The sequence below is a fragment of the Ascaphus truei genome, chromosome 7, assembly GCF_040206685.1.
Source record: "Ascaphus truei isolate aAscTru1 chromosome 7, aAscTru1.hap1, whole genome shotgun sequence".
Taxonomy (NCBI): Eukaryota; Metazoa; Chordata; class Amphibia; order Anura; family Ascaphidae; genus Ascaphus; species Ascaphus truei.
This window is the reverse complement of record NC_134489.1, coordinates 112,459,100-112,480,080: the sequence shown is the minus strand read 5'-3', so window position 1 is coordinate 112,480,080 and position 20,981 is coordinate 112,459,100. Positions and strand designations below refer to the sequence as shown.

The 20,981-nt window shown below is 48.4% G+C and overlaps 1 protein-coding gene across 1 annotated transcript in view; it reads left to right on the top strand.

Annotated features, from left to right (window-relative positions):
• Positions 1-20,981, top strand: part of ESYT3 (extended synaptotagmin 3) — a 131,006-nt gene that overhangs the window by 46,058 nt on the left and 63,967 nt on the right. Inside the window, exons 5-7 of the mRNA XM_075609934.1 lie at positions 17,663-17,732; positions 18,805-18,894; positions 19,339-19,394. Coding sequence (XP_075466049.1) covers positions 17,663-17,732; positions 18,805-18,894; positions 19,339-19,394 — 216 coding nt within the window. The remainder of the gene's footprint in view (positions 1-17,662; positions 17,733-18,804; positions 18,895-19,338; positions 19,395-20,981) is intronic.

The window sequence follows — 20,981 nt, the reverse complement described above, 5'->3', positions numbered from 1 at the left end:
TCAAGAAGTTTCCTTTGGGTGACCCTAGATGTTACATCATAATATACTATAATCAGTCATGAACAACGTATCCAAGCGTCACAACACTTTCTCGCTGCATCAAATGTATCACAATGTCACAAATGTCTCAAATGTCACAATGTACATTTATTTTGGAATCCGTTCACTTTTTACTCAATCACAATTATTCTCTTTTTGATGCACATTTTTAGTTGCAGCAATGAGAACTTCTTCACATGTAAATGTATTTCTGGGTCTGTGGGAGTCACCACATATTTTCGGTGACACAAACGCTTTTAGAGGTAATATTATTTTGTATCGGAGATATATCGACGACCTCCTCCTCATTTGGAACGGGTATGCGTCGTCTCTTCTACCTTTCATTGTTCGTTTCGCAGGCCTCACGTTCACTCTATTGATCTTCTCCTGTATATTGACGTGGATTGCAATAACTAATTCAAGAAACATATACCTTAGGGCAAATAGTGTTCATTCTCGGGCCCTTTTGAAGGATGTCCCCAGGGGACCATATCTAAGGCTTAAACAATTATCCTCTGGCCAAGAATCTTTTTTAAAACAAGCCAAGGAACTCGCATCTAGATTCTTATCTACAGGGTATAATGTTACAGATTTGCAAGAGGCATTTGATTCTGCACAAAAAAACAATAGAAGGGATCTGACGACCCCCAAGAATATAGGGAGTAGGGTGAACAGAAAAGGTAGGTCCTCCTCTATGTCCCACAAAATAAATAGACCTGTAGATGAACATCAATGTCCATTGCTTATACCGGGGGAGCGCAAACTTTTGAAGCTGAGCCCCCCTGCCTGGCCTCTCCTGGTCTCGCGCCCCCGCCCCTACATTCCAGCGGCGTCAAATGGGGTCGTGTGACATCACGTCACCCGCGGCATCATTTGACACGGTAATGTCACATCACGTCACATGACCCCGCAGTGTCATTTGATGTTGCTTTGCCAAGGAGACGCGTCTGAATCCCGGTAAGTGTTACTGTTGCAGAGGCCTCACGCCATCCCCGGCATTTAATTTAAATGCCTTGGGGAGGAGCACGGGACCTCTGCAATACACACGGGATACACACGGGATACACACGGGATACACAGGCAGGGCTACCAGACCCATTCGGATAAGAATCTTGAACATTTGAGATCTATTAAGAACACGGACCTTAGATATCCTGTATCAGGCATGTCCTCTTCCTCACCCCTTGGGGGGGGGGGACAGATTGGGCATGTCCCCGTCCTCACCCCTGGGGGGGGACAGATTGGGCATGTCCCCGTCCTCACCCCAGGGGGGGACAGATTGGGCATGTCCCCGTCCTCACCCCAGGGGGGGACAGATTGGGCATGTCCCGTCCTCACCCCTGGGGGGGACAGATTGGGCATGTCCCCGTCCTCACCCCTGGGGGGGACAGATTGGGCATGTCCCCGTCCTCACCCCAGGGGGGGACAGATTGGGCATGTCCCCGTCCTCACCCCAGGGGGGGACAGATTGGGCATGTCCCCGTCCTCACCCCAGGGGGGGACAGATTGGGCATGTCCCCGTCCTCACCCCAGGGGGGGACAGATTGGGCATGTCCCCGTCCTCACCCCAGGGGGGGACAGATTGGGCATGTCCCCGTCCTCACCCCGGGGGGGGGAGAGATTGGGCATGTCCCCGTCCTCACCCCAGGGGGGGACAGATTGGGCATGTCCCCGTCCTCACCCCAGGGGGGGGGACAGATTGGGCATGTTCTCACCCCTGGGGGGCACAGATTGGGCATGTCCTCACCCCTGGGGGAGACAGATTGGGCATGTCCTCAACCCTGGGGGGGACAGATTGTGCATGTCCTCACCCCTGGGGGGGACAGATTGGGCATGTCCTCACCCCAGGGGGGGGACAGAGTGGGCATGTCCTCACCCCTGGGGGGGACAGAGTGGGCATTTCCCCATCCTCACCCCTGGGGGGGACAGATTGGGCATGTCCCCGTCCTCACCCCTGGGGGGGGCAGATTGGGCATGTCCCCGTCCTCACCCCTGGGGGGGACAGATTGGGCATGTCCTCGTCCACACCCCTGGGGGGGACAGATTGGGCATGTCCTCGTCCTCTCCCCTGGGGGGGACAGATTGGGCATGTCCTCATCCACACCCCTGGGGGGGACAGATTGGGCATGTCCTCACCCCAGGGGGGGACAGATTGGGCATGTCCCCGTCCTCACCCCAGGGGGGGGACAGATTGGGCATGTCCCCGTCCTCACACCAGGGGGGGGAGGGACAGATTGGTCATGTCCCCGTCCTCACCCCAGGGGGGGGGGGGCAGATTGGGCATGTCCTCACCCCAGGGGGGGAGGGACAGATTGAGCATGTCACGGTCCTCACCTATAGACTACACACATACATTTCATAGACACTAAGTCCTTTCTTCCTTGTCAAGCAATATATGTAATCACCTAAACGTTTTGCATATATATGTTATATTATCTGGATCCTGTATATACGTTATATTATCTGGATCCTGTATATACGTTACATTATCTGGATCCTGTATATACGTTATATTATCTGGATCCTGTATATACGTTACATTATCTGGATCCTGTATATACGTTATATTATCTGGATCCTGTATATACGTTATATTATCTGGATCCTGTATATACGTTACATTATCTGGATCCTGTATATACGTTATATTATCTGGATCCTGTATATACGTTACATTATCTGGATCCTGTATATACGTTATATTATCTGGATCCTGTATATACGTTATATTATCTGGATCCTGTATATCTACTATATATTTCTGAAAGCACTGTATGTCTGTGTCCCTAGCGGCAATCTCATTGGTCCCTTGGCCTGCCCGCCCCCGCACCTCTCATTGGCCTGAGGCAGAGTGACGGGCAAAAAAACACACACACACACACACACAGACACAGACACACACACACACACACACACACACCCCACACACACCACACACACCACACACCACACACACACACACACACACACACACACACACACACACACACACACACACACACACACACACACACACACACACACACACCTTCCACACACACACCCCCCCCCCATCTCTCCCGGTGCCCCTCACTCTCTCCCCCCACCTCACCCAAATCCCCACGCTCCGCACCATCACCCTCACCGTGCGCCGCGGCCCTCCTGCTCAGCAGCAAGCTCCAGGCTCCTCCCCCCTCGCGGCGTGGCCCGGGCCTCCTGCTCTCCCCCTCACGTGCGCCGCTACCGGAGAGGGGAAGCGCGGGCCGGGCCTCCTGCTCTCCCCCTCACGTGCGCCGCTACCGGAGAGGGGAAGCGCGGGCCGGGCCTCCTGCTCTCCCCCTCACGTGCGCCGCTACCGGAGAGGGGAAGCGCGGCGCGGGTCTCCTGCCACTCTTGCCCCCCCCCCCAGCTTCCCGAACTCACCTCCTGCCCCAGCCAGATGCCACGGGGTCATGGTAAGTCACCCACCGTCTCCCACCCACGCACTGTCACCCAGTCACCCACACACCCACCCAGTCACTTTCACCCACACCCACCCAGTCACTTTCACCCAGTCACCCACCCACCCAGTCACCCACCCACTCACTCAGTCACCCACTCAGTCACCCACCCACTCAGTCACCCACCCACTCAGTCACCCACCCAGTCACCCACTCAGTCACCCACCCACTCAGTAACCCACCCACCCACTCACTTAGTCACCCAAAAACTCACTTAGTCACCCACCCACTCACTCAGTCACCCACCCACTCACTCAGTCAAGTCACCCACCCAGTCACCCACCCACCCAGTCAAGTCACCCACCCACCCAGTCACCCACCCATAGGTCAAGTCACCCACCCAGTCAAGTCACCCACCCACCCAGTCACCCACCCAGTCAGTCAGTCACCCACCCAGTCAGTCACCCACTCAGTCAGTCACCCACCCACCCAGTCAGTCAGTCACCCACCCACCCACCCAGTCACCCACCCACCCACCCACCCAGTCACCCAAGTCACCCACCCACCCACCCAGTCACCCACCCAGTCACCCACCCACCCACCCAGTCACCCACCCACTCACCCACTCAGTCACCCACCCACTCAGTAACCCACCCACCCACTTAGTCACCCAAAAACTTACTTAGTCACCCACCCACTCACTCAGTCACCCACCCACTCACTCAGTCAAGTCACCCACCCAGTCACCCACCCACCCAGTCAAGTCAAGTCACCCACCCATAGGTCAAATCAAAGTCACCCACCCAGTCACCCACCCAGTCACCCACACACCCACCCAGTCACTTTCACCCAGTCACCCACCCAGTCACCCACCCACCCAAGTCACCCAAGTCACCCACCCACCCAGTCACCCACCCACCCACCCAGTCACCCACCCACCCACTCAGTCACCCACCCACCCACTCAGTCACCCACCCACCCACACACCCACCCACTCAGTCAACTCAGTCAACTCAGTCACCCACCCAGTCACCCACCCAGTCACTCAGTCACCCACGCATTCAGTCACCCATTCAGTCACCCACCCAGTCACCCAGTCACCCACCCATTCAGTCAGTCAGTCAGTCACCCACCCAGTCACCCAGTCAGTCACCCAGTCAGTCACCCACTCACCCACCCAGTCAGTCACCCACTCACCCACCCAGTCAGTTACCCACTCACCCACCCAGTCAGTCACCCACTCACCCACCCAGTCAGTCACCCACTCAGTCAGTCACCCACTCACCCACCCAGTCAGTCACCCACTCACCCACCCAGTCATTCACCCACTCACCCACCCAGTCAGTCACCCACTCACCCACCCAGTCAGTCACCCACTCACCCACCCAGTCAGTCACCCACTCACCCACCCAGTCAGTCACCCACTCACCCACCCAGTCAGTCACCCACTCACCCACCCAGTCAGTCACCCACTCACCCACCCAGTCAGTCACCCACTCACCCACCCAGTCACCCACTCACCCACCCAGTCAGTCACCCACTCACCCACCCAGTCAGTCACCCACTCACCCACCCAGTCAGTCACCCACTCACCCACCCAGTCAGCCACCCACTCACCCACCCAGTCAGTCACCCACTCACCCACCCAGTCAGTCACCCACTCACCCACCCAGTCAGTCACCCACTCACCCACCCAGTCAGTCACCCACTCACCCACCCAGTCAGTCACCCACTCACCCACCCAGTCAGTCACCCACTCACCCACCCAGTCAGTCTCCCACTCACCCACCCAGTCAGTCTCCCACTCACCCACCCAGTCAGTCTCCCACTCACCCACCCAGTCAGTCTCCCACTCACCCACCCAGTCTCCCACTCACCCACCCAGTCAGTCTCCCACTCACCCACCCAGTCAGTCTCCCACCCAGTCAGTCTCCCACCCAGTCAGTCTCCCACCCAGTCAGTCTCCCACCCAGTCAGTCTCCCACCCAGTCAGTCTCCCACCCAGTCAGTCTCCCACCCAGTCAGTCTCCCACCCACTCTCCCACCCACTCTCCCTCTCAGTCTCCCACTCACCCACCCATTCAGTTTCCCACTCACCCACCCATTCAGTTTCCCACTCACCCACCCATTCAGTTTCCCACTCACCCACCCATTCAGTTTCCCACTCACCCACCCATTCAGTTTCCCACTCATCCACCCATTCAGTTTCCCACTCATCCACCCATTCAGTTTCCCACTCACCCACCCATTCAGTCTCCCACTCACCCACCCATTCAGTCTCCCACTCACCCACCCATTCAGTCTCCCACTCACCCACCCATTCAGTCTCACACTCACCCACCCATTCAGTCTCACACTCACCCACCCATTCAGTCTCACACTCACCCACCCATTCAGTCTCACACTCACCCACCCATTCAGTCTCACACTCACCCACCCAGTCTCACCCAAAACCACCCACCCAGTCACTGACCCCACCCACCCACTCACCGACCCCACCCACCCACTCACCGACCCCACCTACCCACTCACTGACCCACCCAGTCACCGACCCACCCAGTCACCGACCCTGAAAAAGTCACCCAGTCACCGACCCACCCACCGACCCAAAGTCATCCACCCACCGACCCAAAGTCACCCACCCACCGACCCAACTCACCCACCCAACCACCGACCCAAAGTCACCCACCGACCCAAAGTCACCCACCCACCGACCCAAAGTCAAACCGACCCAAAGTCACCCACCCACCGACCCAAAGTCACCCACCCACCGACCCAAAGTCAACCCGACCCAAAGTCACCCACCCACCGACCCAAAGTCACCCACCCACCGACACAAAGTCACACACCCACCGACCCAAAGTCACCCACCGACCCAAAGTCACCCACCCACCGACCCAAAGTCACCCACCCACCGACCCAAAGTCAAACCGACCCAAAGTCACCCACCCAGTCACCGACCCAAAGTCACCCACTCAGTCACCAACCCACCCACCCATTCAGTCAAGTGTCACCCACCCACCCACACAGTCACCCACACACTCAGTCAACTCAGTCACCCACCTAGCTGTCAAGGGGGGGGGAAGCCTAACCCTGTCATACGCCCCCCCCCCAAAATTACATCCCGGGCAACGCCGGGTCTCTCAGCTAGTACGTTATATTATCTGGATCCTGTATATACGTTATATTATCTGGATCCTGTATATACGTTACATTATCTGGATCCTGTATAAAAGTTATATTATCTGGATCCTGTATATACGTTACATTATCTGGATCCTGTATATACGTTATATTATCTGGATCTTGTATATACGTTATATTATCTGGATCTTGTATATACGTTATATTATCTGGATCCTGTATATACGTTATATTATCTGGATCCTGTATATACGTTATATTATCTGGATCCTGTATATACGTTATATTGTCTGGATCCTGTATATACGTTATATTATCTGGGTCCTGTATGTACGTTATATTATCTGGATCCTGTATGTACGTTATATTATCTGGATCCTGTATGTACGTTATATTATCTGGATCCTGTATATACGTTATATTATCTGGATCCTGTATATACGTTATATTATCTGGATCCTGTATATACGTTATATTATCTGGATCCTGTATATACGTTATATTATCTGGATCCTGTATATACGTTATATTATCTGGATCCTGTATATACGTTATATTATCTGGATCCTGTATATACGTTATATTATCTGGATCCTGTATATATACGTTATATTATCTGGATCCTGTATATACGTTATATTATCTGGATCCTGTATATATACGTTATATTATCTGGATCCTGTATATACGTTATATTATCTGGATCCTGTATATATACGTTATATTATCTGGATCCTGTATGTACGTTATATTATCTGGATCCTGTATGTACGTTATATTATCTGGATCCTGTATGTACGTTATATTATCTGGATCCTGTATGTACGTTATATTATCTGGATCCTGTATGTACGATATATTATCTGGATCCTGTATGTACGTTATATTATCTGGATCCTGTATGTACGTTATATTATCTGGATCCTGTATGTACGTTATATTATCTGGATCCTGTATGTACGTTATATTATCTGGATCCTGTATGTACGTTATATTATCTGGATCCTGTATGTACGTTATATTATCTGGATCCTGTATGTACGTTATATTATCTGGATCCTGTATGTACGTTATATTATCTGGATCCTGTATGTACGTTATATTATCTGGATCCTGTATGTACGTTATATTATCTGGATCCTGTATGTACCTTATATTATCTGGATCCTGTATGTACGTTATATTATCTGGATCCTGTATGTACGTTATATTATCTGGATCCTGTATGTACGTTATATTATCTGGATCCTGTATGTACGTTATATTATCTGGATCCTGTATGTACGTTATATTATCTGGATCCTGTATGTACGTTATATTATCTGGATCCTGTATGTACGTTATATTATCTGGATCCTGTATGTACGTTATATTATCTGGATCCTGTATGTACGTTATATTATCTGGATCCTGTATGTACGTTATATTATCTGGATCCTGTATATACGATATATTATCTGGATCCTGTATATACGATATATTATCTGGATCCTGTATATACGTTATATTATCTGTATCCTGTATATACGTTATATTATCTGGATCCTGTATATACGTTATATTATCTGTATCCTGTATATACGTTATATTATCTGTATCCTGTTATACGTTATATTATCTGGATCCTGTATATACGTTATATTATCTGGATCCTGTATATACGTTATATTATCTGGATCCTGTATATACGTTATATTATCTGGATCCTGTATATACGTTATATTATCTGGATCCTGTATATACGTTATATTATCTGGATCCTGTAGGTACGTTATATTGTCTGGATCCTGTATGTACGTTATATTGTCTGGATCCTGTATGTACGTTATATTGTCTGGATCCTGTATGTACGTTATATTGTCTGGATCCTGTATGTACGTTATATTGTCTGGATCCTGTATGTACGTTATATTATCTGGATCCTGTATGTACGTTATATTATCTGGATCCTGTATGTACGTTATATTATCTGGATCCTGTATGTACGTTATATTATCTGGATCCTGTATGTACGTTATATTATCTGGATCCTGTATGTACGTTATATTATCTGGATCCTGTATGTACGATATATTATCTGGATCCTGTATGTACGATATATTATCTGGATCCTGTATGTACGTTATATTATCTGGATCCTGTATATACGTTATATTATCTGGATCCTGTATATACGTTATATTATCTGGATCCTGTATATACGTTATATTATCTGGATCCTGTATATACGTTATATTATCTGGATCCTGTATATACGTTATATTATCTGGATCCTGTATATACGTTATATTATCTGGATCCTGTATATACGTTATATTGTCTGGATCCTGTATATACGTTATATTGTCTGGATCCTGTATATACGTTATATTATCTGGATCTTGTATATACGTTATATTATCTGTATCCTGTATATACGTTATATTATCTGGATCCTGTATATACGTTATATTATCTGGATCCTGTATATACGTTATATTGTCTGGATCCTGTATATACGTTATATTATCTGGATCTTGTATATACGTTATATTATCTGTATCCTGTATATACGTTATATTATCTGGATCCTGTATATACGTTATATTATCTGGATCCTGTATATACGTTATATTATCTGGATCCTGTATGTACGTTATATTATCTGGATCCTGTATATACGTTATATTATCTGGATCCTGTATGTACGATATATTATCTGGATCCTGTATATACGTTATATTATCTGGATCCTGTATATACGTTATATTATCTGTATCCTGTATATACGTTATATTATCTGGATCCTGTATATACGTTATATTATCTGTATCCTGTATATACGTTATATTATCTGGATCCTGTATATACGTTATATTATCTGGATCCTGTATATACGTTATATTATCTGGATCCTGTATATACGTTATATTGTCTGGATCCTGTATATACGTTATATTATCTGGATCTTGTATATACGTTATATTATCTGTATCCTGTATATACGTTATATTATCTGGATCCTGTATATACGTTATATTATCTGGATCCTGTATATACGTTATATTATCTGGATCCTGTATGTACGTTATATTATCTGGATCCTGTATATACGTTATATTATCTGGATCCTGTATGTACGTTATATTATCTGGATCCTGTATATACGTTATATTATCTGGATCTTGTATGTACGATATATTATCTGGATCCTGTATGTACGATATATTATCTGGATCCTGTATATACGTTATATTATCTGGATCCTGTATGTACGATATATTATCTGGATCCTGTATGTACGTTATATTATCTGGATCCTGTATGTACGTTATATTATCTGGATCCTGTATGTACGATATATTATCTGGACCCTGTATATACGTTTTACACCCAGTGATTATTTTCACATCTCTAGAAACATTTCCCGGAGGAGTTCTTACCCTTTCTGTGTTTCGTTGCGTGCGAATCACGTCTACAATGTGTTAATATTCCACGTCTACAATGTGTTAATATTCCACGTCTACAGTGTGTTAATATTCCACGTCTACAATGTGTTAATGTTCTACGTCTACAGTGTGTTAATATTCCACGTCTACAATGTGTTAATATTCCACGTCTACAGTGTGTTAATATTCCACGTCTACAATGTGTTAATATTCCACGTCTGCAATGTGTTAATATTCCACGTCTACAATGTGTTAATATTCCACGTCTACAATGTGTTAATATTCCACGTCTACAATGTGTTAATATTCCACGTCTACAATGTGTTAATATTCCACGAATTCAATGTGTTAATATTCCACGTCTACAATGTGTTAATATTCCACGTCTACAATGTGTTAATATTCCACGTCTACAATGTGTTAATATTCCACGTCTACAATGTGTTAATATTCCACGTCTACAATGTGTTAATATTCCACGTCTACAGTGTGTTAATATTCCACGTCTACAGTGTGTTAATATTCCACGTCTACAATGTGTTAATGTTCCACGTCTACAGTGTGTTAATATTCCACGTCTACAATGTGTTAATGTTCCACGTCTACAGTGTGTTAATATTCCACGTCTACAATGTGTTAATATTCCACGTCTACAATGTGTTAATATTCCACGTCTACAATGTGTTAATATTCCACGTCTACAATGTGTTAATATTCCACGTCTACAATGTGTTAATATTCCACGTCTACAATGTGTTAATATTCCACGTCTACAATGTGTTAATATTCCACGAATACAATGTGTTAATATTCCACGTCTACAATGTGTTAATATTCCACGTCTACAATGTGTTAATATTCCACTTCTACAATGTGTTAATATTCCACGTCTACAATGTGTTAATATTCCACGTCTACAATGTGTTAATATTCCACGAATACAATGTGTTAATATTCCACGTCTACAATGTGTTAATATTCCACGTCTACAATGTGTTAATATTCCACGAATACAATGTGTTAATATTCCACATCTGCAATGTGTTAATATTCCACGTCTACAATGTGTTAATGTTCCACGTCTACAATGTGTTAATATTCCACGTCTACAATGTGTTAATATTCCACGTCTACAATGTGTTAATATTCCACGTCTGCAATGTGTTAATATTCCACGTCTACAATGTGTTAATATTCCACGAATACAATGTGTTAATATTCCACGTCTGCAATGTGTTAATATTCCACGTCTACAATGTGTTAATGTTCCACGTCTACAATGTGTTAATATTCCACGTCTACAATGTGTTAATATTCCACGTCTACAATGTGTTAATATTCCACGTCTGCAATGTGTTAATATTCCACGTCTACAATGTGTTAATATTCCACGTCTACAATGTGTTAATATTCCACGTCTGCAATGTGTTAATATTCCACGTCTACAATGTGTTAATATTCCACGTCTACAATGTGTTAATATTCCACGTCTGCAATGTGTTAATATTCCACGTCTGCAATGTGTTAATATTCCACGTCTACAATGTGTTAATATTCCACGTCTACAATGTGTTAATGTTCCACGTCTACAATGTGTTAATATTCCACGTCTACAATGTGTTAATATTCCACGTCTACAATGTGTTAATATTCCACGACTACCATGTGTTAATATTCCACGTCTACAATGTGTTAATATTCCACGTCTACAATGTGTTAATATTCCACGTCTGCAATGTGTTAATATTCCACGACTACCATGTGTTAATATTCCACGTCTACAATGTGTTAATATTCCACGTCTACAATGTGTTAATATTCCACGACTACCATGTGTTAATATTCCACGTCTACAATGTGTTAATATTCCACGTCTACAATGTGTTAATATTCCACGTCTGCAATGTGTTAATATTCCACGTCTACAATGTGTTAATATTCCACGTCTACAATGTGTTAATATTCCACGTCTACAATGTGTTAATATTCCACGTCTACAATGTGTTAATATTCCACGTCTACAATGTGTTAATATTCCACGTCTACAATGTGTTAATATTCCACGTCTACAATGTGTTAATATTCCACGTCTACAATGTGTTAATATTCCACGTCTGCAATGTGTTAATATTCCACGTCTACAATGTGTTAATATTCCACGTCTGCAATGTGTTAATATTCCACGTCTACAATGTGTTAATATTCCACGTCTACAATGTGTTAATATTCCACGTCTGCAATGTGTTAATATTCTACGTCTGCAATGTGTTAATATTCCACGTCTACAGTGTGTTAATATTCCACGTCTACAATGTGTTAATATTCCACGTCTACAATGTGTTAATATTCCACGAATACAATGTGTTAATATTCCACGTCTACAATGTGTTAATATTCCACGTCTACAATGTGTTAATATTCCACGTCTACAATGTGTTAATATTCCACGAATACAATGTGTTAATATTCCACGAATACAATGTGTTAATATTCCACGTCTACAATGTGTTAATGTTCCACGTCTACAATGTGTTAATGTTCCACGTCTACAATGTGTTAATATTCCACGTCTACAATGTGTTAATATTCCACGTCTGCAATGTGTTAATATTCCACATCTACAATGTGTTAATATTCCACGAATACAATGTGTTAATATTCCACGTCTGCAATGTGTTAATATTCCACGTCTACAATGTGTTAATGTTCCACGTCTACAATGTGTTAATATTCCACGTCTACAATGTGTTAATATTCCACGTCTACAATGTGTTAATATTCCACGTCTGCAATGTGTTAATATTCCACGTCTACAATGTGTTAATATTCCACGTCTACAATGTGTTAATATTCCACGTCTGCAATGTGTTAATATTCCACGTCTACAATGTGTTAATATTCCACGTCTACAATGTGTTAATATTCCACGTCTGCAATGTGTTAATATTCCACGTCTGCAATGTGTTAATATTCCACGTCTACAATGTGTTAATATTCCACGTCTACAATGTGTTAATGTTCCACGTCTACAATGTGTTAATATTCCACGTCTACAATGTGTTAATATTCCACGTCTACAATGTGTTAATATTCCACGACTACCATGTGTTAATATTCCACGTCTACAATGTGTTAATATTCCACGTCTACAATGTGTTAATATTCCACGTCTGCAATGTGTTAATATTCCACGACTACCATGTGTTAATATTCCACGTCTACAATGTGTTAATATTCCACGTCTACAATGTGTTAATATTCCACGACTACCATGTGTTAATATTCCACGTCTACAATGTGTTAATATTCCACGTCTACAATGTGTTAATATTCCACGTCTGCAATGTGTTAATATTCCACGTCTACAATGTGTTAATATTCCACGTCTACAATGTGTTAATATTCCACGTCTACAATGTGTTAATATTCCACGTCTACAATGTGTTAATATTCCACGTCTACAATGTGTTAATATTCCACGTCTACAATGTGTTAATATTCCACGTCTACAATGTGTTAATATTACACGTCTACAATGTGTTAATATTCCACGTCTGCAATGTGTTAATATTCCACGTCTGCAATGTGTTAATATTCCACGTCTACAATGTGTTAATATTCCACGTCTGCAATGTGTTAATATTCCACGTCTACAATGTGTTAATATTCCACGTCTACAATGTGTTAATATTCCACGTCTACAATGTGTTAATATTCCACGTCTACAATGTGTTAATATTCCACGTCTACAATGTGTTAATATTCCACGTCTACAATGTGTTAATATTCCACGTCTGCAATGTGTTAATATTCCACGTCTACAATGTGTTAATATTCCACGTCTGCAATGTGTTAATATTCCACGTCTACAATGTGTTAATATTCCACGTCTACAATGTGTTAATATTCCACGTCTACAATGTGTTAATATTCCACGTCTACAATGTGTTAATATTCCACGTCTACAATGTGTTAATATTCCACGTCTACAATGTGTTAATATTCCACGTCTACAATGTGTTAATATTCCACGTCTACAATGTGTTAATATTCCACGTCTCCAATGTGTTAATATTCCACGTCTGCAATGTGTTAATATTCCACGACTACAATGTGTTAATATTCCACGTCTGCAATGTGTTAATATTCCACGTCTACAATGTGTTAATATTCCACACACTTTTGTTCTCTTCAATTTTGTATCAATTATACATCATTCTATTGTGGGAACGCGCAGCCAGTGACACAGCGCTGCGCCGTCTGAGAGAGATGTTTGTCTCGCGTCGTTTTTAATTACTAGAATGTATATGTTTGTTGCGTCCTGCGGCGCTCGCCCTGCGCAGTCGCTAGATTTCCGCAGCGATTGCTGCACCTGTGGAGTCTCTGATCCAGGTGGATCTTTTATTTTTATTTTTTTAATCTTTTTATTAGTTTTTGAATAACATGAAACAAAAATAAATACAATAATTCAGGACAATAACTGCTGTACCCCTCTGTTATTCGGTGGTTCCTTTTCATCAGGACGTTCTATCGCGACTTCCGGGGGTTTATCTAGCACATATATCCCAGCCTAGCGGCTCTGATGGCACGCATTGATAAAGCGCCTTAGTGCGCGAGACGCGTTAGGCCGAGATCACGGTGCCTGCTCCGCGCGCGCGTTCGGCACTCTGGGGCGCTAGTGGAGAAGTTTTCTTTTGGCGGCGACGTACAGCGCTGACGCTGCGACATTCTGCCGCCACATCCCAAATTGACATTTTGGGCTGCAGTCGCGTCACGTGAGCTGGTTCAGCCAATAAGGGTCGGACCAGCTCCGTGACGCGTGGACCACGCCCCCAATCGGCCGTGACCCAACTCCTGCAGCTATCGCACAGCTCGCTGGGCTGCAGGAGTGCGCGGTGGAGGCGCACACGGAAGTGCGTGGTGGAGGCGCGCACGGAAGTGCACGGCCGAAGCTTGCACCGCGAGCTCGCCTTTCTGTAGCCAGTACACTTGGCTGCTGCGCTGCTCGTTGTCCGTGAATAAATCTGTTTTTTAACCAGCAAGTCAATCCTTGGACCCAGTTTTTTTATCGAGGCACTGTGCGGAGCAGTGGGGCGCTGTGCGGAGCAGTGGGGCGCTGTGCGGAGCAGTGGGGCGCTGTGCGGAGCAGTGGGGCGCTGTGCGGAGCCGTGGGGCGCTGTGCGGAGCCGTGGGGCGCTGTGCGGAGCAGTGGGGCGCTGTGCGGAGCCGTGGGGCGCTGTGCGGAGCCGTGGGGCGCTGTGCGGAGCAGTGGGGCGCTGTGCGGAGCAGTGGGGCGCTGTGCGGAGCAGTGGGGCGCTGTGCGGAGCAGTGGGGCGCTGTGCGGAGCCGTGGGGCGCTGTGCGGAGCAGTGGGGCGCTGTGCGGAGCAGGGGGCGCTGTGCGGAGCCGTGGGGCGCTGTGCGGAGCCGTGGGGTGCTGTGCGGAGCAGTGGGGCGCTGTGGGGCGCTGTGCGGAGCAGTGGGGCGCTGTGCGGAGCAGTGGGGCGCTGTGCGGAGCAGGGGGCGCTGTGCGGAGCAGTGGGGCGCTGTGCGGAGCCGTGGGGCGCTGTGCGGAGCCGTGGGGCGCTGTGCGGAGCAGTGGGGCGCTGTGCGGAGCAGTGGGGCGCTGTGCGGAGCAGTGGGGCGCTGTGCGGAGCAGTGGGGCGCTGTGCGGAGCAGTGGGGCGCTGTGCAGAGCAGTGGGGCGCTGTGCGGAGCAGTTGGGGCGCTGTGCGGAGCAGTTGGGGCGCTGTGCGGAGCAGTGGGGCGCTGTGCGAAGCAGTGGGGCGCTGTGCGGAGCAGTGGGGCGCTGTGCGGAGCCGTGGGGCGCTGTGCGGAGCCGTGGGGCGCTGTGCGGAGCCGTGGGGCGCTGTGGGGCGCAGTGGGGTGCTGTGCGGCGCCGTGGGGCGCTGTGCGGAGCCGTGGGGCGCTGTGCGGAGCAGTGGGGCGCTGTGCGGAGCAGTGGGGCGCTGTGCGGAGCAGTGGGGTGCTCTGTATTTACCTGATTGGACAGGCCCGCGGAGCTCGGATGGGACGGCGTGGTGAGGAATACTGCTTCTCAGGAACCATGGCCTCCGGACATTACCACCTTGCGTATTCCTGCACACTGTCTCATGCATATTTCTTAAAGCAGAATCTATTACGGGGGGGTTTACGGAGGGGTTAGGGGGTGGGGGTTAGGAGGTGGGTGGGTTCTGGGTCCCAGCGGGAGAGTACCCTATAACCCCCGTTCCACCGCCCCCCCCCCCCCCCCCGTTCCCCTGCGCAATTTCATTTGAACTGTTACTAAATCGGTTGCGCATGCGTACATCCGGGGGAGATTTATGAAATTGTCATTATTCATTTAAGAGAATTAATCCAATATACGTGATTATCCGCACACCTCGCCAGACACTATGTATCAGCACTGCATGCAACTGCAACTGTTATATATGAGACTGAAGTACTTTAATCGGGGATATATCCCGCTGAATCAGAACTGGTTGTTCTACCCTACAAAGTTCTGTCGGTATACACGGCGTGCAGTTCTGTCAGTATACACACCGTGCAGTTCTGTCAGTATACACACCGTGCAGTTCTGTCAGTATACACGGCGTGCAGTTCTGTCAGTATACACGCCGTGCAGTTCTGTCAGTATACACGGCGTGCAGTTCTGTCAGTATACACGCCGTGCAGTTCTGTCAGTATACACGGCGTGCAGTTCTGTCAGTATACACGCCGTGCAGTTCTGTCAGTATACACGGCGTGCAGTTCTGTCAGTATACACGGTGTGCAGTTCTGTCAGTACACACGCCGTGCAGTTCTGTCAGTATACACGCCGTGCAGTTCTGTCGGTATACACGGCGTGCAGTTCTGTCGGTATACACGCCGTGCAGTTCTGTCAGTATACAATGTGTGCAGTTCTGTCGGTATACACGCCGTGCAGTTCTGTCAGTATACAATGTGTGCAGTTCTGTTGGTATACACGTCGTGCAGTTCTGTCAGTATACACGCCATGCAGTTCTGTCAGTATACACAGCGTGCAGTTCTGTCGGTATACACAGCGTGCAGTTCTGTCGGTATACACGCCGTGCAGTTCTGTCAGTATACACGCCGTGCAGTTCTGTCAGTATACACGCCGTGCAGTTCTGTCAGTATACAGGCCGTGCAGTTCTGTCAGTATACACGCCGTGCAGTTCTGTCGGTATACACGCCGTGCAGTTCTGTCAGTATACAATGTGTGCAGTTCTGTCGGTATACACGCCGTGCAGTTCTGTCAGTATACAATGTGTGCAGTTCTGTCGGTATACACGCCGTGCAGTTCTGTCGGTATACACGCCGTGCAGTTCTGTCAGTATACAATGTGTGCAGTTCTGTTGGTATACACGGGGTGCAGTTCTGTCAGTATACACAAAAATATTAAACAGCCATAGGGACCTCCTGCCATTGAGAATTTGCGGTCCTGAGATTATCCCACCTCAGAGACCAGTACATAAAATGTTTTTAACTATTTATTTAACAATGGCGTCTGCAACATAAATTCTAGGGAGGTATTAAAAGTAACAGTACTAGGAAGTTTGGGCGTATATTCCGGTACTTTCCGGGGGGTCACTGTGTGTGTCCAATATCGTTACTAAGTGAGCCTCTTTTCTGCAGTTACACAGGAGACTGCGAGATCAACGTGGAGGTGAAGAAGGTGTGCAAAGCCGGGGTGAAGGGGATACAGGTGGGTCACCCCAATACTGGCTACTGTGTATAGGGGGAATATACATAGGGGGACCGTGTATAGGGGAATATATATATATATATATATATATATATATTTATATATTTATATATATATATATATAATATTATGACTGTATAGGGGATATATATATATATATACATACATATGGGACTGTGTATAGGGGGATATATATATATATAAAACGGTGTATAGGGGAATATATATAGGGGACTGTGTATAGGGAAGGTGGGGCTCAGACTAAAAGTAAAAACAAAATAACACATTTTCATAGTATTGATAAATAAAGATGTCACAACTGGACAAAAGCAGCCGCCCCCGCGCTGCACATAGTGAAGTCACTCGGAAGATTCTGGGCCCTGAGAAAACGCAAACACCAACGTGACATTTTATAGAAATAATTAATCTGACATTCGTTATTTTCCTTTATTCTGCTCCCGGGGACATTTGGCACCGGAGCCGCAGAATATACTTTAATGCTGCTGTGTCCGTTGTAGCGTTGTGCTCTGCGCTGCAGCGTTAGTGCGCTCTGCGTCGCAACGTTAGTGCGCTCTGCGTCGCAGCGTTAGTGCGCTCTGCGTCGCAGCGTTAGTGCGCTCTGCGCTGCAGCGTTAGTGCGCTCTGCGTCGCAACGTTAGTGCGCTCTGCGTCGCAGCGTTAGTGCGCTCTGCTTCGCAGCGTTAGTGCGCTCTGCGCTGCAGCGTTAGTGTGCTCTGCGCTGCAGCGTTAGTGTGCTCTGCGCTGCAGCGCCGCAGCGTTAGTGCGCTCTGCGTCGCAGCGTCAGTGCGCTCTGCGTCGCAGCGTTAGTGCGCTCTGCGTCGCAGCGTCAGTGCGCTCTGCGTCGCAGCGTTAGTGCGCTCTGCGTCGCAGCGTTAGTGCGCTCTGCGTCGCTGCGTCAGTGCGCTCTGCGTCGCAGCGTTAGTGTGCTCTGCGTCGCAGCGTCAGTGCGCTCTGCGTCGCAGCGTTAGTGCGCTCTGCGGCGCAGCGTCAGTGCGCTCTGCGTCGCACCGTAATTACACATTGATGTGACTGTCCTGCTTTGTGTGCGCAGCTTCACGGGACGCTGCGCGTTATCCTGGCGCCGCTGATGTCCGAGCCGCCTTTTGTGGGAGCGGTGACCATGTTCTTCCTGCAGAAGCCTGTGAGTATATACAGTGACTGGTATGAAAGTATCTGTATGGAACCATAGGGTCTGTGTATGTAGCGCTCAGCACGTAAATACAGCGCTTCCCCATACTGTCCCCGGGAACACGGGGAAACCCGCGGGGGGGGGGGGAACGCGTCTCTGTCCATAGGGGACGGGAACATACACGCTGTGTATTAGGGACCCCTGCGATTGCCCCCTCGGTGCAGCGAGGGCGGGCGCTACACCCCGCCGGGCGCGCTACACCCCGCCGGGCGCGCTACACCCCGCCGGGCGCTACACCCCTTTATTATATTTGTACCACTTGTTGTGTAAATGTTTTCTTTTCCGCCGCCGCATCAGACATTTCCGTGGAATTAACGCCAGATCTCGGCCCTCCCGCTGACCTGGGTTCTCCGAGTCTGTTTATTGATACTGATTTCTAAATGTTTCCTCTTGCAGCACCTGGAAATTAACTGGACTGGTCTAACCAACATCCTAGAGATCCCGGGAGTCAGGTAATGTTATGTGCAAAGTGACGTGGGGTTTTCTTTGTACGCTGCTCCCGAGCCTGAGGGATTCTGGGGGATCCGGACTAACGTTCTGCACATCGCAGCCTGTGAATAACGGGCTTGTTTTACACTCGGATGGAAAGGCTGCACACAGGCTTCTCTGGGGGGGGTCCCCCAGTGCTAAGTCCCAGCACACAGGCTTCTCTGGGAGGGGTTCCCCAGTGCTAAGTCCCAGCACACAGGCTTCTCTGGGAGGGTTCCCCAGTGCTAAGTCCCAGCACACAGGCTTCTCTGGGAGGGGTTCCCCAGTGCTAAGTCCCAGCACACAGGCTTCTCTGGGGGGGTTCCCCAGTGCTAAGTCCCAGCACACAGGCTTCTCTGGGGGGGTCCCCCAGTGCTAAGTCCCAGCACACAGGCTTCTCTGGGAGGGGTTCCCCAGTGCTAAGTCCCAGCACACAGGCTTCTCTGGGAGGGGTTCCCCAGTGCTAAGTCCCAGCACACAGGCTTCTCTGGGGGGGTTCCCCAGTGCTAAGTCCCAGCACACAGGCTTCTCTGGGGGGGTCCCCCAGTGCTAAGTCCCAGCACACAGGCTTCTCTGGGAGGGGTTCCCCAGTGCTAAGTCCCAGCACACAGGCTTCTCTGGGAGGGGTTCCCCAGTGCTAAGTCCCAGCACACAGGCTTCTCTGGGAGGGGTTCCCCAGTGCTAAGTCCCAGCACACAGGCTTCTCCGGGAGGGGTTCCCCAGTGCTAAGTCCCAGCACACAGGCTTCTCCGGGAGGGGTTCCCCAGTGCTAAGTCCCAGCACACAGGCTTCTCCGGGAGGGGTTCCCCAGTGCTAAGTCCCAGCACACAGGCTTCTCTGGGAGGGGTTCCCCAGTGCTAAGTCCCAGCACACAGGCTTCTCCGGGAGGGGTTCCCCAGTGCTAAGTCCCAGCACAACGGCTTCTCTGGGAGGGGTTCCCCAGTGCTAAGTCCCAGCACACAGGCTTCTCTGGGAGGGGTTCCCCAGTGCTAAGTCCCAGCACACAGGCTTCTCTGGGAGGGGTTCCCCAGTGCTAAGTCCCAGCACACAGGCTTCTCTGGGAGGGGTTCCCCAGTGCTAAGTCCCAGCACACAGGCTTCTCTGGGGGGGTTCCCCAGTGCTAAGTCCCAGCACACAGGCTTCTCTGGGGGGGGGTTCCCCAGTGCTAAGTCCCAGCACACAGGCTTCTCTGGGAGGGGTTCCCCAGTGCTAAGTCCCAGCACACAGGCTTCTCTGGGAGGGGTTCCCCAGTGCTAAGTCCCAGCACACAGGCTTCTCTGGGGGGGTTCCCCAGTGCTAAGTCCCAGCACACAGGCTTCTCCGGGAGGGGTTCCCCAGTGCTAAGTCCCAGCACACAGGCTTCTCTGGGAGGGGTTCCCCAGTGCTAAGTCCCAGCACACAGGCTTCTCTGGGAGGGGTTCCCCAGTGCTAAGTCCCAGCACACAGGCTTCTCTGGGAGGGGTTCCCCAGTGCTAAGTCCCAGCACACAGGCTTCTCTGGGGGGGTTCCCCAGTGCTAAGTCCCAGCACACAGGCTTCTCTGGGGGGGTCCCCCAGTGCTAAGTCCCAGCA